Below are 27,244 nucleotides of genomic sequence, written 5' to 3' on the forward strand. Positions count from 1 at the left end.
TGAAAATTAATTGGAACATTCCTCTTTAATGTAAACTTTGAATTATTGTTCTACTCGCCCTAGACGTGGAGTTATTACCATTTTCCCCCACACCTGCAGAGGAAATGGGCGGCCGCTGAATGCGTCTAACACCCTATCGTGACTTCCTGGCGAACTGCTTGGGATTTTCTTGGCCTGTTACGCATACAGCGCCTTATGTTACGCATACAGCGAGTGTGCAAGGGTTGGCTACATTGTTTTCTGTGACAAATGAAGCGCTAAGAGTGCGGAACATCGTCTCTTTGCTGTATTATACTTCTTGTGTAAAGCGTTGTTCTGGTTACGATGCCACGTTTTAGTAACCGTGTATATAAGAAGAGGAAGAACGTAGGGAAAAGAAAATTAACACTAATACCAAGTTGCGATACTACATTTACTGAAACAGTGCGTTCTTCTGCTAAGCAACACATGGCCTGCCATAGCCCTGTGACATCTTATAGCAAGAAGCTGACAGGTGGAAGTGACAGATTTCGTGAATATGTTAGTGACAGTGATGATATTAACGAAGTACTGAATATTGGATTATTATCTTCTGTGCTGAAAGAAAGTGTTCTGTGCAAAATGTGTTCAAGTGTAGGAGTGGGACTAGAGATAACAAAGCACTTTGGTTTAGCTTGTGAGATGAAGATAATCTGTGCATGTTGAAAGTATCAAGTGACTTTCTACAATTGACATGCCAGTCTCTTTGGTGAAAATGGACGATCTAGAGTGTTTGATGTGAATGTTCGACTTGTGTATGGTCTTCGATCCATTGGAAAAGGGTCTGCTGCTGGTAAACTGTTTTGTGGTATTATGAACTTGCCATCGCCTCCAAGCAAATTTGGGTACTACTGTGAACTGGTAGGATCCTCTGTTGAAGATGTGGCTTTGAAAACCATGAAGGAAGCAGTGGAGGAATCTGTAGAAATGAATGGTGGTTCTAGGGATTTTGTAGTGGCATTAGATGGTTCCTGGCAAAAGAGGGGTCATAAATCCCTGAATGGGATTGTAACTGCTACTTGTGGTGATAGAGCAAAAGTGATAGATGTTGCAATATTATCAAAACATTGTAGGTGCAAAAATAAAATCAAAGGAGAGCACAGTGGAACCTGTGAGGCAAATTTTAGTGGATCAAGTGGAGCAATGGAAGTGGATGGAGTGAAACAAATTTTTGAATGTTCAGTTCCCAGATACAACGTTAGGTACAAATACTACCTTGGGGATGGTGACTCCAAAGGTTTCAAGACTATAGAGGAACTGAAACCATATGGAAATGAATTTGTAGTTGAAAAGTTGGAATGCATTGGGCATGTGCAAAAGCGTATGGGTGCACGGCTTCGAAGGCTCAAACAAACTTTGGGTTCAAGTAAGCTCAGTGATGGAAAGACAAGAGGAGGGAGAGGCAGGCTTACTGATGAGGTGATTGAACGTCTACAGAGATACTATGGGTATGTTATAAGGCAAAATACTAGTAATGTTAGTGACATGCGAAAAGCAGTGTGGGCATTGTTCCTTCATACTGCCTCTTCCAATGAATACCCTCAACACAGCCTGTGGCCAAAAGATTCCTGGTGCAAATATAATGCAAAAAAGGACTATGATCACAAACATGGTTTGCCAGCAGCTGTGATAAATGCAATAAAACCAATTTTTCATGACTTAGCACAGCCAGAATTGTTACAAAAATGTCTACATGGAAAGATGCAGAACCCTAATGACAGCGTAAACAATTTGATTTGGAAAGTGATTCCTAAAAGGGTGTTTGTAAGCATAAAAACACTGCACTTTGGCATTTATGATGCAATAGCAACATACAACCAAGGGAACAGTGTGAAGTTCTGAAGGCATTAGGATTTACAGCTGGGGTGAACACTGTACTAGCACTAAGAAATATTGACAGAGAGAGGATAAGAGGAGCACAAAGAAGAGAAAGGCATATGAAGTATGAAGGAACAACAGGCCAGAAAAGAAGACAGAAGAGGAAGCTTTTGGAGGATGAAGAAGAAGACCCTGATAATCCATCCTATAGTGCAGGAACGTATTGAGAAACTTTGATAGCCGTTTCCCGTAAATTAGAATTTTTCGAATATAAGGAACATTTTCTCAAAATCCACTCAAGCTAGAGAGATGAAATTTTTATACAGCACTCCTAGTGGTCAAACATACATTGTAACACAGCCATTTGGCAATATGTTCAGTAGTTTCATTTCAGTTTAATTATAAAGCAATTATTTGTAAAAAAATTTGGGTCATTAATAAAAAAAAATAATTGGAAGGAAACTAGAAAAGATACTCCAAAATCCCTCTGTCATAACTGCAATACTAAACCACTCTATATGTAAAAAAAAAAAAATTCAAATTTTTCTATTTGGTAGTTTATTCATAAATGTTCCTCAAACTTAGTAATTTTAACATGGGCAGCATAGGCACCTCCGGCTCCCCTTAAACAGGTAGATGCTATTAGCAAGCATATATGACGAAAACACAAAGAAAATTAATTGTTTTACCTCCACTGTTAACATTGGCAATATTGCAAAGGCAACTGCTAACTCCTATGGATATTACACGAGTTGCAAATTAATATGAATAAACGAAAACTGAAATTTGCTTTATACATTATGATTGCATTTACCATCCTATCAATTTAAAGACAAGTCATCAATCAAGGCTATACATCTTTCATACTGTATGTGCGCTGTCTCCTACAGCTATTGTAGGGGTATAAATTTCTGGAGCTGACTGATGAGCTACAAATTTGGCGATTTTCTACATTAAAAAAAAAAAAAATACAGTATGTCTTAGCAGCTAAAATTCTGACACAGTGTTTCTTGCAGTGTATTCTTTCCGTATAAAAAATTTCAGGGCACGTTTTGATATGTCACATTGGGCTGTTCCCTTGTGAAATGAAGGGGTCACACAAGAAGTTGTGCTTGGCTAAAGCAATCCAGTCAGAAGACTGGTGACATCTGTCTGCAGCTGGATCTTAGAGCATACTGTATGCTTGAACACTATTTTGGAGGTAAAGAAGTATTTCTACAAGAACTAGCATGGGCTTAGAAAACACCAGTCATACGATATACTGACAGATTTTTCATGTATTTTCTCCTTGCACATATTAGTTGAAAGGGAACACATGACTTCCATTTGCCCACATTTATGAAAGGCATTGCAACAATGTACGACATAGTCAGGTAACAACAAAGATATTATATTACAGAGTTTCTTCACAAATATGTGACTAATAGAATCCACAATGTATTACTGGACAATGTTCTACAGAAACCAAAGGAACATTGACGTGCCTCAAGAGAGCAGGTGTAAAATTATTCAAACGAAGCCTGACTTCTTCATATGTAGCAGTTTACTGGCAAATGAACGGACTTGGTGACTGAGATGGTGCAATATCTGTACTGTGGCAAATGTAATTACGCCAAGTACATTGCGCCAGTATAACAAAGCCCATACATACTGCATACGACACATTAAAATTATTAACATGTAACATGGACAGTTATATTCTTTTATCCTTAGTAGTACAAATGTAGATCACACTCAGTATACTTGCACAAAACATGTTTTACATAACTGATTAAACGCCTTTGATCAATGATAAACAACATTCCAAAGTTAAAACTCTTTTCTCAATGCGATTTTTCTTGCTACTTTGCCGCTGTTGTTAGCCAATATTGAAAATTAAACTCATTGTTCTGGGGAGGGTGGGGGACTTAAAATTTGTTGTTCGGATGAGACTGGCTTTGAAGCATTAACAGAAAACAGTATTTGAAAAAGAAGTATCCAATACACCCTGCTTTCATCTTTTCATAAAAATCAACATCTTTTCAACTAATTTGTAGATTATTGGAAAATAGTAGGGGAATAAAAATATTTATTCCTGATCATTGTGCGGTCAATCTACTGCACTTTAAATTTCATTTTCATCATGCATTCACACTACTACACATTAGCAAAATCGGAATGAAAATACCGCATTTTGATGTTTTAAAAAAATTTTTCAATTTTGTGCTTAATTTATTCAGTACTGAAAAGTGCTATAGAAATGAAACTTAATATTTAAGAGCCTTGTGTTGTTAGGTTACTACATGCCAAGTTTCACGTTCGTCATAGCATTAGTTCAGGAGATGCAAGAAGCCAAACTTCGAAATTTTTTCAGGCGCCTACTTTTTGGCTGCTTTACCTACAATTTTCTGGCTTAATATGACTCGTAAAATTCTTTTAATTATTATTCTGAAGAGAGCACATGAAGTTGTACAAGATGGGCAAATTTTATTTCTTTACAAAAACTATTGCCTGAGATATTACAGCTCAAAGTCACCAAAAATTCACGCTGGCTCTGCGCAAGTCGTATTCAGCCGAGAAATATTCAGCACAGGGCAAGTTGAGCAGCGCGGGCCGATCTGGTCCCGGCAGCGGCTTCGAGAGACAGGCACGCAGCGCAGGTGGACGGATTACACCGCTGGCCGTGGCGCCTCAACGCCCCAATCAGGTTAAGAAAGAGATTGATCTTGTCTTCACAAACATTAACATATCAGACTTGAATGAGTTGCCCATGTATTTGATGGATATGAAAATATATTGAATGTTAGCTTACAATTGGTGTGGAACATTTATTTCTGAAATGTGGTGTAGAAAAAGTAGTACTTTTTGAAACTGAAGTAGTTATTAGTTTTACATTCCATGGATCATTTTCACTATAAACTGTATGGCTACATGTGAGCCACCGCCTTTTACATACTACAATAATCGAATTCTAATGTGGAATACGAGGAGTTGTCGAGTATAATTTGAGCTTGTTTTGCTGTCTGTCAGACATTTTATACCATTTGGTAAGGGATCAAAATTTTTTGGTTGCAGCACCCCTTTTTGTGCTAAAGACAAACAAAATGAGGAGTAATGAATATTATTTTTTCTCCTTGTTTATGTGTACATCACTGTTTCTTCTGAACTGTGGTTTATTATCTACAATAGATTTCATAAAGGAATAAACAGACTCTGAAGCACCAATCAAAATGCTCCAGTCCTTAAACACTTGTCTACAAGATGATTGTGTGTGAGCATCCTGTATTATTCTCACAGCACATTTTTGACCAAGAAGTCTTTCTTGAAGATGTACAACCCCAGAACATTATTCCATATGACATTATTGAATGAATGGTCTGGCTCCAAACTGAAAGAGACTGTGGCTGTGTGTGTGTGTGTGTGTGTGTGTGTGTGTGTGTGTGTGTGTGTTTTCGACAAAGGCCTTGTTGGTTTAAAGCTCATTTTGTGACAGTCATTTTGTTGTGCCAATTTGTGACCTCTGAACTACCTCATAAACTATCTAAAATTATTTAATTGGATGGATAAGAAATCTACTCACCAAGCGGCAGCAGAACACACACATAAAAGACTACTGTGATTGGCAAGCTTTCAGAGCCAGTGGGTCCTTCTTCAGACACAAGGGTTGAAGGGGAAGGAAGAAGGGTGAAGGAAAAGGACTGGAGAGGTCTAGGAAAAGGGGTAGATTTCGGGAAAGTACTCAGAACCGTGGGTCAGGGGAGACTTACCTCTTTCCTTCTCATCCTGTATGGTGAGTCTCCCCTGACTTCTTTCCTTCTCACTCTGTACAGTTAAGTCTCCCTGACTCACAGTTATGGGTGACTTTCCCAAAATCTACCCCTTTCCCTAGACCTTGTAGTCCTTTTCCTTCGCCCTTCTTCCTTCTCCTGGCTCCAAAAGCTTGCCAATTATAACTGTCTTTTATGTGTGTGTTCTGCCAATGCTTGGTGAGTAGATTTTTTATCTATCCAATTAAATAATTTTATCAATACTTGATTGTTTTCATTAACTATCTATACACACGTCGGGCCTGGTAGTGTACTGGTGAAGCACATGCTTGGAAAACAAGAGGCGTGTGTTAAATCCTCATCTCAATATGGATTTTTCAGTCTTTGTTTTAACATAGCCTCATCTCTCAATGATGTGAGGAGTCACCAGAAACAACACAGGGTTTGGATTCCATGTAAAACTGTAGGTGTCCTTTCCCAGGTTAGATAAGTTGGGTTGGTTAAGAACACAAAGTCAACAAAGTTTCATCGAAATCAAAAATTAACAAATGGTTCAAATGGCTCTGAGCACTATGGGACTCAACATCTATGGTCATCAGTCCCCTAGAACTTAGAACTACTTAAACCTAACTAACCTAAGGACAGCAGACAACACCCAGCCATCACGAGAAAAATTAACATTTTGTGTAACTGGATAGATAAAAAATATACTCACCAAGGGGCAGCAGTAGAGCACACATACAAAAGGTATTACATATGCAAGCTTTCAGAGCCAACGGCTCTTCCTCTGGGGAGAAGGGCTGAAGAGGAAGAAGAGCTGAAGGAGAAGGAAGAGGGGTGAAGGAAAAGAACTAAAGAACTTATGGGATTTAGGAAAAGGGGTAGAGTTCATAGAAGTCACCCAGAACCCTGGGTCAGTGGAGGCTCACTGGTTGCTATGAGAAGGAAAGAGGGATCTTCACATCTCACCTGCTAAGTCTCCCCTTACTCAGGATTCTGGGTGACTTTTACAAACTCTACCCCTTTTCCTAAACCTTACCAGTCCCTTTCCTTCACTCCTCTTCCTTCCTCTTCAACCTTTCTGCCAGAAGATGGAGCCACAGACCCTGAAAACTTGCATATGTAATAACTTTTTTAAGTGTGTTCTTCTGCCTCCACTTGGTGAGTAGATTTTTTTATCGATCCAGTTACTTTACATTTTCAAAAATTGGTTATTTTCATTAATACGTTAACATTTCAGTTTGATAATAAATACAGAGTACAAACTAATGGGGGGAAAAGAAAAAACTGCTTCTGTGGAGAATCGAATCAGTAACCTTGCCATAACAAATCTAGAACACTACAACGCAGCTACAGACTGTCTTGGTGATAAATTAAGAGATATTTTTATACTTAAGTGCATCTGGAAATCTTTATAGCCAATGTTTTCAGTTTGTTTTGAGAAGTGCATCATACTGCTTTAGAAAATTAAACTTCAAATTCTACAAGTATGAGGAAAAGTAAGGAGGACAGAGCAGTCCGTAAAGCCTCCTTGTTAGTTGATTCCAGCCATTTTTGTTGAACAAATTACATACAAATTTAATGTCAATAGTTTATTTGGAGATTTTATTCCATAAGCTATTTGGTTATTTGTTCTAAGTATTGTCAGACAATTCAGTGGCGGTTTGGCAATGGTCACCAGAAACTCACTCTCCCAAAAAATTACTGCTTAAGAAAATGTTTGATGGTGCATTTAAAGATAATAAAATAATAACTCTGGCTTAGTAATCAAAAAGCCACTGAAAGTAAGCCAATGGCCTTGCCACTGTAGTAAGATCAGTTCCCAACATATCAACAAAATAAGTGCTGTCAGTCTTTGCTAACATTTGGATGGCTGACCGTCCAGATCTGCCGAGCACGCAGGGTGCACTCAGCCCTGGTGAGGCCAACTGAGGAGCTACCTGACTGAGAAATAGCAGCTCCGGTCACGAAAACTGACAACAGCTGGCAGAGCAGTCTGTTCACCACATGTCCCTATCATCCGCATCCAATTATGCTTATTAGCCAAGGATTACATAGCAGTCAGTCAGCACTGCTGGGCCTTCCGGGGCTCGTTCAGATGGAGTCACTGAAAGTAAACCAATCAATGGTATCTTCAATGAAAATCATTGTGTTCGACTGAACTGGGCACAGTATTTGTTGAGATGTAGCAATATACATTGCCTGTAAGGAATCTGACAGCTTTTTTGCCATATACAGTGAGTCATGACCTCAGAGAATGCTTTCTCATTCTGAGAGTGGCATATATCTTTGTGCGAATAAGCAGGCTCTTCAAACCACACTCATGCATCATACAGCTATCAAATACTATATACATTGTTATCAACTGTTAAAGACAGTTCTAATAACCTAATTACTTTGTACAACCTTTTGTAAAGTAAATAGTCAAGTATGAATTTCAGCTTTTTATGTTAACTAACTTCTGGTATGATAAAAATGATCTAGAAATGGAATTTATGACTTTCCTTGAGACATAACCTCTTGACACATTAATATGAAATGGGTACGAGCCAGTGAAGAATGTTGACTAAATACACAATTTTTTTAATGATGGAGTTCACAACATTTTAATGAAATGACTAACAATTTCATGTAACAGTTTCAATGTTAGAGTGCCAATATTATTCTATTTACTGCACAATATTTTTTTCATTTGTTTTCTTGTCTGAGTGAGTGAAGGAATGAATTCGGCATTTACGTTATGTATGAATCATTGAAACTGTGAATAACTAAGTGGGAATCATATTGTGCAGTCCCGATATGAGCCACGTACAAGGGGAAAGGGGGGGGGGGTAATATAATTGAAAAGCAGCGGTATTTTAGAAAGATGGAGTTAATTTGTTTATATCTGCTTTTTGGGAGTGCGTTATTTTGTAATTTTGTGTAAATAAATTTAATAATGGGGACTGGACCAAAGAAGGTGACTAACAGGTTATGTAAATGGGAATATGAAGCTAGCAAATTAAAGAAGAGATCTTTTACATGCCTTGGTACTGGGGAGAGGAGCTACATGTGTAAGTCATGGGGATTCTGTGGTCAGCTCTTGTGATCTGAGGTCATGTAGTGCAGAACTTTAGGCATTTTCTTTAAAATTGAGTTATAGTGGTCTTTTGGAGGATCTGAGTTATTTGATCATTTGAAGATAATGCCTACAAAAATTCTGGACTTTTTTAGTGAAATTTAGACTTTGTTTCTGGGGGTATAAATTCTGCATGTTATTCTGTACAGTCATAACCATGAACTTTTAGTCCGCCAGTGATGATCTCTACAGCATTCAATGAGCTTTCAAAACTACAACACCTAGTGTTTATACAAATTGTTTATTAACTGATAAAAGTGTGATTATTTGAATAACTGGTCTGAATTAAAACCTTAAACTGGCTGCTGAAGAGAGAGAGAGAGAGAGAGAGAGAGAGAGAGAGAGAGAGAGAGAGAGAGTGTGTGTGTGTGTGTGTGTGTGTGTGTGTGTGTGTGTGTGTGTGTGTGCGCGCGCCATAAGAGTGATACAATTAGAAAAAAAAGCTGTGCTTATTTTAGTTCTCTCATTTCTGGAACTGTATATTATGATAGATTGGCAGCAAATGTATGTTCACAAAGACACAATACAGAACAAGTCCATCAATGCGAGGACTTTTCTTCATTTAGTTGTTGCAGCAGACCTGGTAAAATTATCTCACTTCAACATTACAGTTCTGTTAAATATATCTGTGAACCTTGTTGACATAAGTGGAGCTAATTTTTTACATTTTTTTTTTCAGATAAGAAACATTATATGTCATTTCATGGAAAGTAATGTTTCTGATGAACTCACTGACGTGAATACTTTCTAAGTTAGTAGGAAGGGAGAAGAAAACAGCCACATATCTAGCAGATATTGCAGCACCAGAATTTAACACAGGTAGATTTGAAAAAAGAAAATTGATGCAACTATTTCCAGTGCTTAAGATGATGTCTCCATAATGACACAAGAATATACCTATACTCACTTCACTACTTTGAGGAAGAAGATGCAGCAAAACATCACCATCATCTCCCACAGCACTTGCAACAAATTCTACTGGTTGAGTGAGTTTGTAATCAAGGACAGATAAACCTTTAGGTCCCACTGCAATCACGGCAGTACTACCCAGCTTGTCCACAGCCAACAACATTGGTCTCACTCCAGGCACTGCACGCAGGTCTCTTAACTCTCCAAGAGATGTTAGCATCGTCATTTGCGCTATAGGCCCTGCAGCAACTTCATCAGCTGCCTCAGACAGCATAAGATTTGATGAATAAACTCTTCCATCAACAGCACCCACACAAGCCAGGTACGTTGAAGTCACTGTACACCTGTGGACAAAACAGTGATTAAGACAACAAAATCACTTGCTAGCAGGGTGACACACACATGTAAACAGACAAATATTTCCTCCATATTGTCATGGGTGAACGGTAGCCATGCTATCCATCTGCCTTTCACATGGAGACAAACATCATATTCTACATGCATCATTCTAGTAAAACGAGTCTTGCACACACACAAGTCAAAGTTCTAGATCAAGGATTAAATGATATCACACTGAACCATAATGGAAAACGATAGTGCATAGTGATTCAACGGGTACATCAGAAGTTATGAATATTTGGGCATAGGGGAGAGACTTAAGGTTTTATTACGTTTTCATAAAGGGTGGTTGTAAAGGTGCAGAAAGCTGCAGTGTTTAAAAACTGGCACAGCAAAAGTGCATATGTGAAATGAACTGCAGTTAAGAATGTGATAAACTGTTGAGAATAGAAAAAAAGGAGAACAACCCAACTGAAGACTGGAATAATCTACAGGTTCAATAAGCACTGAATTATATCTGCGATTTAGATGTTTTTAAACACCACCGATGTGAAACTTTACACACAGAAATGCAATTGATAATATCCATAAAGTGTCAGCCAGCTTTACATGCAAGAATTTCAATCTCTGGCGAGCAGAAGACCAATGAATTCTTTCTATGATTGTGATTTTGTTGTGGACTGAGTGTACTAAATAATGTTACCTTTTTGACCGCACAGCAATCATAAATTTCAGAAGGCACTATGCAAACACAAACATTGTATGGGAATGATTCAAGGAGTTCAGCATTGTCTGAATGACCTGAAACATTAAATTATTCTCCTGCAGAGCACTTGTCTGACACCAATGGATATGTTGTCATCCTACATTCCAACACTGACGAAGACTGCAATGCTGATATGTATGTGATCAGATTACAGGACTGGACTACTAATGACAAATCATTACAATATGTTTGGAATGTGTCCACACTAAATGAGAGAGAGAGAGAGAGAGAGAGAGAGAGAGAGAGATACGGTATTAGGAAATTGGCTGTACATCAGTTATCTCGCAATGCGTATCAGCAAGTCCCAATTTTTTTTTAAGCTATCCTTAACCCAAACAATAGTTTGAGCAACTGTAGGATCCTATTGGAAGGAAAGAATAAACTCCTATGGCATTATAAGTTGGGAGAGACTGATGGGTAGATTTAGCAAATTAAATCAGAAAAGCTCCCCTTCCTCTGCGCAAAATAATCCCCTTTCTTCAATTTGTCTGTCTTGACTCTTTAGTTTATCTGTTGAATGTATGTGACATTAATGGATGTGAATGCAGTGTGGTGACTCAGATCACAATATCAGGTCATCGTCCATGGAGGTGCCAGATAAAAATATAACAATGACAACACACATCAAATAATCAACAAATAAGTGCTAACAACTGAAATACGAAATAGCACGGAAACATTCTGTATAACCAGTCATTACATCCAATACCACACAGACACCCAAATGGCCATGGGAATGTGCATGGCACTTACATATTTTCCCTGTTATGTGTGTCTCTGTGCTCCACACATCAGTGTGTTATAGGTGTGTGCTTCCCTTTCCCTTATTTTATGTATTACTCAATACAGGAATTTCCATTATTGTTATTCAAGCATTGTTTTCAGCACAGCCGGGAGATACAACCTCACATGTAAAGGTTAAAAATAGCAGAAATACTGGTCCAACACAACAGGCATATATACGAATTGTATGTTAATGCAAAGTCAGTATTGTGACACAGTGTAGCAACTATCGAAAGAGGACTGTGCCTTCAGGATGCTATGCAAGAGTTTGGGCTTCATTTCATGAATAGGCCTCTTAACTGGCCTGTAGTGCAAACTGAAAGGCTTGTGATGGACTTGCAACAAATGACGATAATAATATTTTACACTTCACAATAACAGATGCAGAAGGTGACACATGTAAACATACAGTTAGGGAATATGTCCAATCCATGTAAAGTGAATTGGGAACTTTTTTCAGACAGAATTCAAGGCAAATATACGAAAAATAATGAGAAAGAAGGCTAATCTCCATTCAACAACAATATGATGGGCTATTACATCAAACAATAGTAGAAAAGTGGGAGACATTTGTTAAAAATCAAATGGTAACCAGTATGTGGGTTTTCCACACAAACTTCCAACAAACAATGTATGATCAACCACTGTGTTGTATACCTTCAAAAAACCTGATGGCACAATGACTGCAGATTGGGAGACATCAGCACAATACTTACAATGCACTTTGCTGCCAGATGACACAATGGTGAAAGACAGAATACCACAAACACTTTAGCTCTGAATTGCGACAGCATGTGAATAATTGGATTGTGATTCCATATGCCCATCAGGAAGTGGTGCTGGCAATAAAGGATAAATATCAGCTTACAAACTACTGGCCTGCCTGAGCGTAAGAGACTAAAAGGAGACACACAAGAAAACAAGATGCACTAAGACAAAGGCCACCACCACGTCTTCCCAGAAGCAGTGAGGAGGTGGAATCTATGAAAGAACTAGGAACGATTTCCTAAGAAACTGAGAGTCATCTCCCAAAATTTGCCTTTGGTAGCACAGCAGCAGAGCCCCTCTATTCTGAGCTCTATCTCAATACATGAGGGACTAGCAATCCAGAAAGAATGAGGAAAAACAAGTTTTGTTCTAGGCAGTAGTGTAGTGTAGAATTATAAATTACAAAATCTGGGATGAAGCACTGATGAACAACAGAATGTTGCAATAGTGTGCACCTTCTGTGTTTCAAATGAGCCTACTTGTTTGACAGATGACCTAAGGCAGTACATTTCTCCCAACCCCCCCCCCCCCCCTCTTAAAAAAAATCTTGTTGGTATTGTATGATGATGAGAGAATGGAGAGGCTGTACCCTAGAGTGCTGACACATAGCCTACTCCTCTTGAATAGCACCAAGAGGCTGCCCTCACTCCATGAGCCACAGCACAGAGCTTGGAACATTGGCACAAAGATTGGTGATCGGGGACTGTACACCACCCCATCTACTCTCCTTGCCAACAAAATAATGATGGTGAAAATTTCTTCCACCACCAGGATTTGTACCGGCTACCTCTGAGTTGAGTACCACTGCACAGGTGTCCATCAGCAACCTTGGTTGAGGAGGTGGGTCAGTCCTATTGCAGCAGGTATGCCATTGTCTTTCTCTGAAACATCGTGCAAATTTGGCATTTTTCATACAAGCAAATCATTGCCAGAGATTAAACAAGTGCTAACTGACAGAGAAAAAATCAATACCAACTGAGGACTGAAAAGTGTACCTTTGGATACACTGTTTGGCACTTAACCACTGAGCCATACATTGCCAGTTCTTACCAATTTTATATGTACAGCACAAATGCATGTCAGGGAACATGTGAATCTAAAAATTTTACTATTAACCTTCAGTTTGAATTCAATGTTGTTGTTATTAGTTTTCTTTTATTCCTTTATATTTTAAGTAATATTTACAGGCCTTTCACTTCTTGCACCATACAGCCAGACTTTTTTTTACACAGAGAATAAACTTTTTTAAAAATTTGATTTATTAACATTATTAGTACATAGAATGTCATGAGGCCACTGGCAGGTGCAGCAGAGCCTCACATCTGCTCACCATGTGCCCACATGCTCCACTATAGGGCAGTAATCCTTTGGATGGCATGTTTACAATACAATCACAGTCACATGCAGCTTGTTGATGCAACACACATTGTGGATGAATGTGGCCTGTAACTGTAATTTTGGGTTGTCGAAGTTTTAATAGTTAATTCTTGTGTCACAGTTGTGGTTTCTTACAGTTCTACTTACACATAAAAATTCACATTTATAGAAAGACTGTTACATTCTCTACTTATATAAATTACCACCGAGTTGGTACTGAATCGAGGCATGCTGCTTTAACAGCAGTTAAGAGTGATGAATGTTTTTGTACGTTTGGCCACAGTTGACTTGTCTCAAGAAATATTTAGTCTCTTGTTTGTTTTACAAACTAAGATGCTATTTACTCTGCAAAATACATCATCTGATACTCAGTCGTCCAAATATGGTACAATACAAAATAATTATGAACTATATGACCTGCTTGCCACACAGTCTTTGAACTCATTCTGATATTCTACAATGATACTGCCTTGCCGCCAAATGGCTTTCACACAAGATGGACCACCTCTCACTATCTTACTCTATCAGAGACAAATGTGGCACAAGCAGCACTCAGCATTGCTTGCTATATGCCTTATAATTCTTATTCTTGGCTTCTAAGGGACTTGATACCCCCACGTCCATTTCACATGTTGCCTCCAAATGCTTCTACCTTGTGCTTCCAGACAATTATTTATGGCCATCCTGCTGCATGCTGTTTTAATTTCATTTACACATGTACTCTCAGGTCCCCCCTCCCCCCGGTCTCTTACCTAATGACTTCTCCTCCATGAATATTCTTGAAACCACTTGACCTCTTTCATTCTCATCATATTTGAAGTCTCCTGGAATTTATTATGCTCATTACTCCTGCTTTTCATAATAGCATGTGCATTTCTGTGCCATGTCTTCTTTTTCAGCTTTGCAAATCCATTATCATAGTAAGGGCCAAAAATTTTCGGACGAACTTTGTTTTCAAATACTTGTAATTGGTGTTCTTCCCTTTTAGTTAAACTCAGTGTTTCTGTGTTTCTGCTCCATGGGTTAGTACTGGTCTGTTTAGTTTTCCTTGTTAGTAGTTTAGACCCTAGAAGTTTTTCTATGAAGTAGTAGGCTCTATTACCATCTTGCAATCTCATTTTCACTTGTCTCTGATTTTGTTTGCTTATCACTGTGGTCAGATATTTGAAATGTTCAATGTGTTCAAATTTATGTTTGCCAATTATTATTTGTGACTGGCCGTCTTGTTCATCCCTACATGTCTGAACTATCACATATTTTGTTTTGTGATCATTTACTTTTAAGGCAAGTCGAATGCTGCTTCTAAGAGTTCCATGAATAACTGCTTAATCTTTATTTTACCCTTTTTTGAGTGAGCACTAAATAATTTGCATACACTAAAACCTTAACATTCTTTTTTTGGAGGATCCTGGTAGGTACCACTTTGAGTTTCCCCACAGCTCTCTCCAAAGCCACATTAAAGAGAAGAGTGGACAGAGTATCTCTCTGTCTTAGTCCAGTTTAGTTTTTGATGTGGACACATTTTATTGCATTTAGAAAAACTCTGCTTGTATTATCAACCATGTACATTTTACAAAGATACATAAGTTTAATTGGAAATCCAAAGTCCTTAGTTACATTCTGCAAGATTTGCCTGTGTGTGGAGACATTAGTTTGCATAAAATCAACGAACAAGTAATGTATTCTTTTTTACATACCACAGGCTTTGCCTGAGTATGGAGTCATAAACATTAACAAAACTGATGAGTAAATAATTAATTTTTGTTTACAGTCGCATACTTTTTCATTTTTTGTTTTGATTAGAATATATTGTCAGTAGTGGATCTATTTCTGCAAAAGTCATGCTGATAATTCTAGATTCCCCCCATGGACCTTGCCGTTGGTGGAGAGGCTTGCATGCCTCAGCGATACAGATGGCCGTACCGTAGGTGCAACCACAACGGAGGTGTACCTGTTATGAGGCCAGACAAACATGTGGATCCTGAAGAGGGGCAGCAGCCTTTTCAGTAGTTGCAGGGGCAACAGTCTGGATGATTGACTGATCTGGCCTTGTAACACTAACCAAAATGGCCTTACTGTGCTGGTACTGCGAACGGCTGAAAGCAAGGGGAAACTACAGCCGTAATTTTTCCCGAGGGCATGCAGCTTTACTGTAGGGTTAAATGATGATGGCGTCCTCTTGGGTAAAAGATTCCAGAGGGAAAACAGTCCCCCATTCGGATCTCCGGGCGGGGACTACTCAAGAGGACGTCGTTATCAGGAGAAAGAAAACTGGCCTTCTATGGATCGGAGCGTGGAATGTCAGATCCCTTAATCGGGCAGGTAGGTTAGAAAATTTAAAAAGGGAAATGGATAGGTTAAAGTTAGATATAGCGGGAATTAGTGAAGTTCGGTGGCAGGAGGAACAAGACTTTTGGTCAGGTGAATACAGGGTTATAAATACAAAATCAAATAGGGGTAATGCAGGAGTAGGTTTAATAATGAATAAAAAAATAGGAGTGCGGGTAAGCTACTACAAACAGCATAGTGAACGCATTATTGTGGCCAAGATAGACACGAAGCCCACGTCTACTACAGTAGTACAAGTTTATATGCCAACTAGCTCTGCAGATGATGATGAAATTGATGAAATGTATGATGAGATAAAAGAAATTATTCGGGTAGTGAAGGGAGATGGAAAATTTAATAGTCATGGGTAACTGGAATTTGAGAGTAGGAAAAGGGAGAGAAGGAAACATAGTGGGTGAATATGAATTGGGGCTAAGCAATGAAAGAGGAAGCCGCCTGGTAGAATGCTGTGCAGAGCATAACTTAATCATAGCTAACACTTGGTTTAAGAATCATGAAAGAAGGTTGTATACATGGAAGAACCCTGGAGATACTAAAAGGTATCAGATAGATTATAGAATGGTAATACAGAGATTTAGAAACCAAGTTTTAAATTGTAACACATTTCCAGGGGCAGATGTTGACTCTTACCACAATCTATTGGTTATGAACTGTAGATTAAAACTGAAGAAACTGCAAAAAGGTGGGAATTTAAGAAGATGGGACCTGGATAAAATGAAAGAACCAGAGGTTGTACAGAGTTTCAGGGAGAGCATAAGGCAACAATTCACAGGAATGGGGGAAAGAAATACAGCAGAAGAAGAATGGGTAGCTCTGAGGGATGAAATAGTGAAGGCAGCAGAAGATCAAGTAGGTAAAAAGGCGAGGGCTAGTAGAAATTCTTGGGTAACAGAAGAAATATTGAATTTAATTGAGGAAAGAAGCAAATATAAAAATGCAGTAAATGAAGCGGGCAAAAAGGAATACAAACGTGAGATCGACAGGAAGTGCAAAATGGCTAAGCAGGGATGGCTAGAGGACAAATGTAAGGATGTAGAGGCTTATCTCACTAGGGGTAAGATAGATACTGCCTACAGGAAAATTAAGGAGACCTTTGGAGAAAAGAAAACCACTTGCATGAATATCAAGAGGTCAGGTGGAAACCCAGTGCTAAGTAAAGAAGGGAAAGCAGAAAGTTGGAAGGAGTATATAGAGGGTCTATACAAGGGCGATGTACTTGAGGACAGTATTATGGAAATGGAAGAGGATGTAGATGAAGATGAAATGGGAGATACGATACTGCGTGAAGAGTTTGACAGAGCACTGAAAGACCTGAGTCAAAACCAGGCCCCGGGAGTAGACAACATTCCATTAGAATTACTGACGGCCTTGGGAGAGCCAGTCCTGACAAAACTCTACCATCTGGTGAGCAAGATGTACGAGTTAGGCGAAATACCCACAGACTTCAAGAATAATATAATAATTCCAATCCCAAAGAAAGCAGGTGTTGACAGGTGCGAAAATTGCCGAACTATCAGTTTAATAAGCCACAGCTGCAAAATACTAACACGAATTCTTTACAGACGAATGGAAAAACTGGTAGAAGACGACCTCGGGGAAGATCAGTTTGGATTCCGTAGAAATGTTGGAACACTTGAGGCAATACTGACCTTACGACTTATCTTAGAAGAAAGATTAAGGAAAGGCAAACCTACGTTTCTAGCATTTGTAGACTTGGAGAAAGCTTTTGACAATGTTAACTGGAATACTCTCTTTCAAATTCTAAAGGTGGCAGGGGTAAAATACAGGGAGCGAAAGGCTATTTACAATTTGTACAGAAACTAGATGGCAGTTATAAGAGTCGAGGGACATGAAAGGGAAGCAGTGGTTGGGAAGGGAGTAAGACAGGGTTGTAGCCTCTCCCCGATGTTATTCAATCTGTATATTGAGCAAGCAGTAAAGGAAACAAAAGAAAAATTCGGAGTAGGTATTAAAATCCATGGACAAGAAATAAAAACTTTGAGGTTTGCCGATGACATTGTAATTCTGTCAGAGACAGCAAAGGACTTGGAAGAGCAGTTGAACGGAATGGATGGTGTCTTGAAGGGAGGATATATAAGATGAACATCAACAAAAGCAAAACAAGGATAATGGAATGTAGTCAAATTAAGTCGGGTGATGTTGAAGGTATTAGATTAGGAAATGAGACACTTAAAGTAGTAAAGGAGTTTTGCTATTTGGGGAGCAAAATAACTGATGATGGTTGAAGTAGAGAGGATATAAAATGTAGACTGGCAATGGCAAGGAAAGAGTTTCTGAAGAAGAGAAATTTGTTAACATCGAGTATAGATTTAAGTGTCAGGAAGTCGTTTCTGAAAGTATTTGTATGGAGTGTAGCCATGTATGGAAGTGAAACATGGACGATAAATAGTTTGGATACGAAGAAAATAGAAGCTTTCGAAATGTGGTGCTACAGAAGAATGCTGAAGATTAGATGGGTAGATCACATAACTAATGAGGAGGTATTGAATAGAATTGGGGAGAAGAGGAGTTTGTGGCACAACTTGACAAGAAGAAGGGACTGGTTGGTAGGACATGTTCTGAGGCATCAAGGGATCACAAATTTAGCATTGGAGGGCAGTTTGGAGGGTAAAAATTGTAGAAGGAGACCAAGAAATGAATACACTAAACAGATTCAGAAGGATGTAGGTTACAGTAAGTCCTGGGAGATGAAGAAGCTTGCACAGGATAGAGTAGCATGGAGAGCTGCAACAAACCAGTCTCTGGATTTAAGAAGACAACAACAACAACAACAACAACAACAACAACAACAACAACATCACTGCCACCCTTATCCTTCATCATCTTAGATTTCTAAGTAAAACTTCTTTTAATTTTGTTGACTATGCCACATATTTTCCAAACATTATTATTTTTATGATATTCATGAATAGATATTATTTCTATGATATTCAGGATTAGATTCAATCTGCTGTTTAAGGTATTGGATATTTTTCTCACAATTTATTTTATTAGTCTGCTTTTGCACCTGCTGATAAGCAAGTTCTATCTCACGATTCTTATATGCTTGTAGCCATTTGCCATGTAATTTCATAACCTTGTCTTCACCTTCCTCACATTCTTCAAATTATTTCTTCCTGCCCTTTTTTTTACTCTCTGCAGGTTATTACTTGTAGTTGCAAGGATGATTTCTTTTATTTTATTCCCGCACTCATTACTGGTCATTTCACGACTTTCTGCCATGCCACTTAGGACCTCAAATCAGTTTGATACTTCAACTTATTATTTCAGTATTTCTTCTGTTCCTATTAACAATATTATGAAAAGGAAAGTTGCTACTCACCATATAGCAAGATGCTGAGTCGCAGATAGGCACAACAAAAAGAGACTGCCTTCTCTGGCAACTGAAGCCATCTGTTCCTATTACATTTTCTAAATCGAATTTGGTCATGGTTCCAGATTTAATGTTTGTTTTACATGCTGCCTTCAACCTGATTCTCACAATACTCGTTATTAGATTGTGGTCTGACCTTATTTCTACTCCTTGGAAAGATTGTCCATATCTAATCGCCTTTCTATGTCTGTTATGTATTAATACATGGTCAATCTGAATTGCCATTTTTTATCACTTGTATTCCATGTTTGTTTATATACACATTGATGAGGGAATGTAATGCTGCTAATAATCATGTCCACTATTGTAGGAAAATTCGTTTGCTATTTTGTTCTATACGACTGACAGGTTTTCATTGGTCATTCTTTACCACATCATCTTTGTTATTAGTCAGTGCATGACAGTTTATTAGTGACAAGTTGACAGATTTGGATCTTTCTCCAAAATAGCATTATCTTTCATCAGTTACTTCAAAGATATTATTGGCATAAGAAATCATTGTGTGTGCAGAGGGCTGTTTCAAAATCATGAATTTTCTTTAAGACTATTAAAAATTGTCTATTTATCCATATCTTGGGTGCTCCTGCCCAACAGTTTTGTTTCCTGTATTGCTGCTACTGTTGAAGTAAGTTTACTTGTTTACTGAGCCTTCTGAAGGATCCTATTTTAAACATACTTTGTACATTCTATGTTCCCCGTCTCATGTCCATTTTCCAGCTAAATGTCATAATAATTTGAGGTCCACATTTCGCCAGAGACATATGTGTGGTATTTGTTATCTTTAAGTTTTTCTGCAGCTTTATTATTACCCCTGCATACAAACCCCACCCTGGAGGACTGGGTCTTTTTCTGTAGGAGTCTCGCTCCATTAGTATTTGAAAATTCCTCTAACTGCCACAAGGCAGCAGTGCTGCTTTTGGTCCAACCTTAGTATTTGATTTTCTCAGTACCTCTCATATCTTATTGGGTATTCTATCCACCTAATAATTATGTGAACAAGTAAGTGTTCCTGACTGCAAAATAAATTGTGGTACATAAATGTTACAAATAAATTAACAATGTGGGCAGGAAACAACATAACCTGGGTTACCCAAAGATTGTCTGTATCATCTTATCATTCACAACAACAGAACACAATCACCACAGTTAGCAGATGTTTTCAAAATCACTTGTACTTCTGTTTGAGTTTAGTTATCAAAGTTTCCAGATGTCTTGTCTTATATGACATACAGATTTCTTCATCTTGCTGATGTGTTAATTCTTCAGAATTGTTAGATCAGGTAGTCATTCACTATAACTTATTATGTAATTTTTACCTATGGCCATAACTGTAGTGCTTCTAATACGCAACAAGTTCCGCTGTCATGATACTCACCCCTATTGATACCACTACATAACCACTTCATGGTGGTTTTCAGATGTAGATGTAGAAAGTCTCCTGTTGAGTTTTTCTGTCTGTATGTGAATGCTTATCTCAGGAACTACTATAAGGATTTTGATACAAATTTTAAATTAACAACAGCCTCAATTGCAATGTTTAACTAGATTTACCTAGGTTTCAGTTGTGATCACCCAACCTTCTTCAGAATAAAAGGAATAACGATTTATCCATAATGGACAACGTCAAAAACTAAAAACTATAAAGATATTTATGCAGAAAAAAATAAAAAATGGACAGACCAGTTGGCCAAGGATCTTAGCTACTTGGAGCAAAGGAAGAAGATGCCAAGGTCCGAAAACCATGGAGAAGGCTACTTGATGAGGCCATAAACTGAGTGTGTTTTGTGGGGCCAGGAGAGTAAGTATGTAAGCTGTCACTGCCAGATCCATAACAACCATTTCCATCAATGACTGAGCATGTCATCACCAAGCATAATTTTAGAACAATCTTCTTTCAATAAATCTGTCCTCAGACAGGTACCAACAGGACATTCTTTACATCTCTCTTTCTTGAGCATCCTCCTCCATTTGCTTGTGAACTTCTTCCTCTCCTAACATCTATTAGCATTTCTAACTTCCTTCTTTTTCTCCTTCTACTTTTCCCTCCATGTTTATCAGTAGTGGACAATTCTTATGTAACATGTGTCCCATCCAAGATGTTTTCCTCTTCTGTATCATCCTTGTGAAGTTCCTCTCCTCTAATATTCTGCTCAGTATCTCTTCATTTCTTATTGTGTTGATCCATCCATTTCACTTTCTCCAATCTTCTACACAAACACATTTCAAAATTTCTGAAATGTTTTTATTCCTTCTGCCTGATTGCTCACACTGCAAAACCATAAGACACCACACTGCACATTAAATATCTGGCAAATATCTTCCCAAGTGTGAAGGAGATTCTTCTGGTGTCAGCAAAGCTTCCACTCTCCCAAAAGCTCTCTTTCCCACTTAGATTCTGCATCTCACTTCCTATGTACAACTTCCGCTGGAAGTTATCAAGCTTCCCAAATACTGGAATGACTACACCTGTTCTCCTACCATTCCATCTAGTGATAAATTAATCATGTCGTCATCTGCTTTGGTTCCTCATCACTGTGATCTTGCCAATGTTCAGTTTCATTCCAATCTCTTTACCCACACTAATATTCTCCGCTATTACCTGGAGCTCTTCCCCCATTTCTGCTAGCACAGTCGTATCATCAGCGTGCTTGATGGTTTTTATTCTTCTAGTCCCACTTCAAGTCCTTTGGATTTTTCCAAGGTCTTATTGATTAGCTTTTCAGCATACGTAGTGAAAAGTGCTGGTGACATATAGCAATCTTGTATCACACTTCTTTCAATATCCACCTCTTCAGTTCCATCTTCTTCTGCTCTAAACAATACTTCCCGTCCCATAAAAAGTTGTTTTAGCTGAGCCAGACTGGTAATGCCTCGAGTGTGACAGAGCGATTGTATTCATCCCTGGACATTATTGAGAGTGAACACATGCATTGCAGTGCCCATCTAGGTGGTATAGCAGTGGCACTACGAAGATATGATTCCGTGCTGGCAGCGGCGTGGGGCTCTCTCACAATTTCGGCTGGCGGTTAGCTACCTAAGCCCAAGTGACTTAAGACTGACATGCTGAATGTCATCATGTGCTTAGTGCTGGTGCAGTTAAATCACATTTCTGCAAGTTCTGCAGTGATAATTCTGATCTGAATTGCCACAAGCCTGTCAGATATTGTGGTCGAGTTCTGCAGACTTCGATCTTTAGAGGATTAATCTGTTCTACAGATCCGCACATCCAGTATCATTTGATGATTAATATGATACAAATGAAGTGTAGTGGAGTGAAGTAAGTTCCGGCCAGCATGGAGTGTACCTGACTGTGTGCAGAGATTTGATGCCATTTACAATATGCAGCATGTGGCTGTTAATGATTGGGACAGGTTTTGGTACTAATTAAAGCATTTTGGAGAAGACACTCAACTGCATTTATAAAGATGAGCATTGCAAATGTTCAATGCATTGGCATATTAATAGTACAACTAAAACCTTTATTTTATTTTTTATTTTCTTATTTATATCTTCAATCATATTATCACGATTTCTCTTGCAAGTGGTTGTAAGAAATCACAATTTTATGTAAATATTGTACTGTACAGTCACTAGCCTTGACACTATCTGTTGCACTCTCCACTGTGCTAGTAAAACAAGAAAAGATTTATAAAACAGTTATGTGTGCTAAACTATTTGCATTAGCCAATCAGTTAAAGTTTTACTACTCTTATTATAAATGAATTTAACATTTCTGCTACATGTCTAGAATGATTTTAATATTTTAATGTTTTAAGTTACTGGCATAGTTGTTTATGCTTATTCACAAGCTGATCAGAGGAGGTACATACAAATGAAATCACCTATGTACTTGGGTAATCATTCTGTTTTTCACTGATTAATTTAGCATCAGGATTTCTTTTTTGCCCCATGTTCATTTACACTAATAAGTTGTATCTTGTGACTATTTAACAGTGTAAACTTTTCCCTGCTTTAGTTGTATTATCAACCTGTATGTAAACATTTCAACAGTTGTGGATGCGTAAGCTGAACTAGCTTCCGAACGGCTATGATGAAAGTCTTTTGTAATTGTTAAATTCAACATTGTGCAACAACTCAAATTAATGCCCTTATTGATTTCATGTTTTCAAGACAGCTTGGTCAAACTGGTTCAACTTGTGCAAATGATTAATTATCTTCGCTATGATTTGTGAAGTTTGCTAATTAAAAATAGAAGTAAAGATTTTGACCTTTTTTTTTTAATTAAAGTTTTCCATGACCTGGTACCTTCCATTCACCCAAATCCTCGCTAGTCATTTATAACCTGCAGCTTGTTGGCCATTCATGACTGTGACATGTTTTTTGAACTAATTTAACCATCTGTACCAATATCTTTCAGAATATTCAACAGCACGCACCAGTCAATTCTGTCAAATGCTTTTAGCAAAGTGACAGAACAAGCACATATTCCTTTATTCACTTCCAAAAATCTTTCTCACATCATCCTCAAACATCCAATTGCATCTCTGATTCCTCTTTCTTTTCAAAATCCGAACTGATATCCTATATTTTTCTTTTTATTCTTCTCTGCATTATTACGGTCACAGCCTTGGTAACACGGCATATAAAACCAATTCTCCTATAAAATTTACATAGATTGATAGTGCATTACTTTGGTAAGGGAACAATTATGGTCTTAAGGAGATCTTCAAGCCAGACACCTGAGTCATATATTCTATTGATCAGATGTGTGGTTCTAGTTATGGCATCATTCCCTAAGGCTTTCCGTGCCTCAGACGGTATTTGATAACAGCCTTAAGATCCTGGATCGCTTTCTCTATTAGAACAAAGTGGATACTCAATTTCCAACTAATTCCCATCATCGCTCAGGTTATGCTGATAGTCACCTCACATTTCTGCTAATATTTCATGTGCATCTTAAAAAGTCCATCCCCCCCCCCCCCCCCCCAATGAGGAGCTCAAACTGTCTTGATGGGGAAGTAGTATATGCCTAGCACAATTACCTTTGACACTTCATGCACAATAAAACATGAATGAAGATGATAAAGCTACGAATATTTCCAAGCCATTTCTTTTACATCAAATGCACTACACAGCCTTCTAAAGGTGTACCGTAAATAGAGATGTTGACACTCTAAACATATATGTTGATCATCTGCACAATGCAGAACTTCTGCCTCTTCTGAAAATATTCTACACTGCTATGTGTTAATGTAAATGTTGTAGAATAGGGGTGTTAAAATTGAAATCTTTTCTCTACAACAAGAAAGTAGTTGAGCAAAGATAAAAATAATAATTGTTCTGCATAACTGAATGTTATGTTTTGTTCCTTTATTTTCATGACTAATGCCAGGAGGCATGGGTATTGTGTGCACTACTAGAAGGTGCACATTTCTGCTAAAATAGGCTGATGTTCCTGACCTGATTGATGAGAGTTTCTTCAGTATCTTTCCCACTTTGAAAACACGCCTGATTACTTGGGAAAAGATCAGAATATTCAAAACACTATTCTAACTAGCATTTGATCATCTGCTCATACATTCTGTAAACACATTTTAGTAGTATTATTGGACAGTATAATGACATCACATCAATTCTTCCCCCTTCCTGCCCATTTTCTGAAGCATAATGTTGTTATGTTTACGTCATGTTCTACTATAAACATCTAGAACATATTGCTATCCTTCACATGATAAAACCAAAACCAAATTTTAGTGGGCACTTTCTGGATCAGATGGAGTATTATTTTATTAAAGTTGAGAGTGCTCTGCAGCTTGATCACTAAGAGCAAAACTTCCTGGCAGATTAAAACTGTGTGCCAGATGGAGACTCGAACTCACGACCTCTAACTTTTGCGGGAAAGTGCTCTACTGAACGAGGCTTCCAAGTATGACTCTCAATCCGCCACAAAGAGCGTTTGTCACCAAAAGGCAAAAGGTCCCCAGGTTCGAGTCCTGGTCCGCCACACAGTTTTAAGCTGCCAAGAAGTTTCAAATCAGTGCACACTCAGCAGCAGGGCGAAATTTTTTCGAGGGAACAATCCACCCAAAGTTGTGTCTAAATCATAACTCTGCAATATTCTTTCTCCTTGGAATGCCAGTTCAGCAAGGTATACAGAAAAACTTCTGTGACATTTGGAAGGTAGGATATGAGGTGCTGGTGGAAGTAAAGCTGAGATCCTGGACAAGCACACAGTTTTAATCTGCCACAAAGTTTGGATGACTCTTGTCGGAACATCTGTGCTTGTAGGATTTTGGGCTGTGGGTGGTGTCTGCTTCTCTAGCACCTGTTCAGTATTGAAAATTGTAGGTAATGGATATTAGTAGTACACAGAAAAATCTGCCAACATGTTGTTTTCTCCTCCTCCTCGTCCTTATGCATTCTCTTAGTATCCAAAAATATTTCTAGCAAGTTGTAGTTTTGCTGGGTGCTATGTTGCTTATAGTTCCTCACTGTTTCCTTCGTTCACTGAAAACACTCCCAACACCCACTATTCCATCAACTACTACTATTTTTGAAGCAGACTGTTGTTGCGTAATTGCTTCTGTGGTGGCTTCACTAACACAGTACTGCAACTTAGTTTGGAATGATTGGAGACTGGACAGATGTCTCCATCGGAGAGCAGCAGCTCGCTTTTAATGCGTCAAAATATGTTTCCAATCACTTTTCTTCATCTTCCCTCTGTGTAATGGGTTATCAGAATGATTCTTCCATTTGGTCAAGAAAAGTCAAGAGTATTGGCATGTGTTCCCAGAATGGATTTTCACTCTGCAGCAGGGTATGCACTAATTTGAAGCTCCCTGGAAGATTAAACCTGTATGCCATGCCAGGTGAAGGTCCTAAGTTCAAGCCCACACACACACATTTTTAATCTCCCAGCAAGTATTGATTGCTAAGTGATTGGATTCCAAAGGATTTACTTCTCATTCGATTTCTGTGTTACTTGCAGTTATGCAGTCCTTGGGATTACTATCGACCTTGTCTGTTTATTTTGTAAGATTTGTGGTGGGTCTCATACCAGCATCAGCAGGAAGTTGCATCCCTGGCCGATATAACAGGGCAATATTTTGCCGACCCCAATACGCTGCCAGATGAAAGTAGTATAGCCTTTATTCTCTCTTCTCAGAGTAGTTTTTTGGTGGTCTGGATCCTTCCGTGCCACCTTCCTGTCGATCCAACTGTGGTGAAGATTCCTGGAATGCTTCTGCAAGTTCTCTTGACTGTGCTACTAAATAAATAGCCACACTTCTCACAAACAGGGGCATATTTTGCCCAACATTTTCACTATTACTTTTAACAACACAACTAACAATTGCTACGGTAATAGCACTCTCTTGAGTACATTCAAAATGTTCAGACATACATACTGTAGTATTTGAGAGAAAAATACACATAAACAACTACCACTCTTCAATTGTTCATTACGCCATTGTTGATTCGTTGTTTACTCCATGGCTCTCGGATTCAGGCGCCTGCTGCACCATGGCACAAATGACTCCTGGATGACCGGTGGTTATAATACCACTTTTACTGGTCTCCACCACTGCTCCACATTCACTGAATACAAGAAAGGAAAACACAGATTCCCTTTCCTACTACACTTATCCTTATTCAAATTACTCACAAGCATCTCTTGTCGACAGTTTTCCAGTAGTGTGTGGGGATGTTTACAAATATCCCAAAACACTACAAGCAGAACACATCTTTGGACGATGTGGGTAGGATTTTGGTAGATCATGTACTTATGAGTCGGATCTTGTTACGTAACTTGTTAGTTCAGATTGTATTATGTAATCTGGGTATACTAGTGAACTTGCAAACATTATGCATTTCTCAGTCAGTTACTGCCAAGCTGCTAA

The 27,244-nt window shown here is 38.4% G+C and overlaps 1 protein-coding gene across 2 annotated transcripts in view; it reads right to left on the reverse strand.

Annotated features, from left to right (window-relative positions):
- Positions 1-27,244, reverse strand: part of LOC126253178 (ER membrane protein complex subunit 1) — a 142,891-nt gene that overhangs the window by 57,710 nt on the left and 57,937 nt on the right. For both annotated transcript variants that reach the window (XM_049954350.1, XM_049954342.1), the window contains exon 5: positions 9,608-9,953. In XM_049954350.1, coding sequence (XP_049810307.1) covers positions 9,608-9,953 — 346 coding nt within the window. The remainder of the gene's footprint in view (positions 1-9,607; positions 9,954-27,244) is intronic.

This window comes from Schistocerca nitens, chromosome 1 (genome assembly GCF_023898315.1).
Source record: "Schistocerca nitens isolate TAMUIC-IGC-003100 chromosome 1, iqSchNite1.1, whole genome shotgun sequence".
NCBI classification, from domain to species: domain Eukaryota; kingdom Metazoa; phylum Arthropoda; class Insecta; order Orthoptera; family Acrididae; genus Schistocerca; species Schistocerca nitens.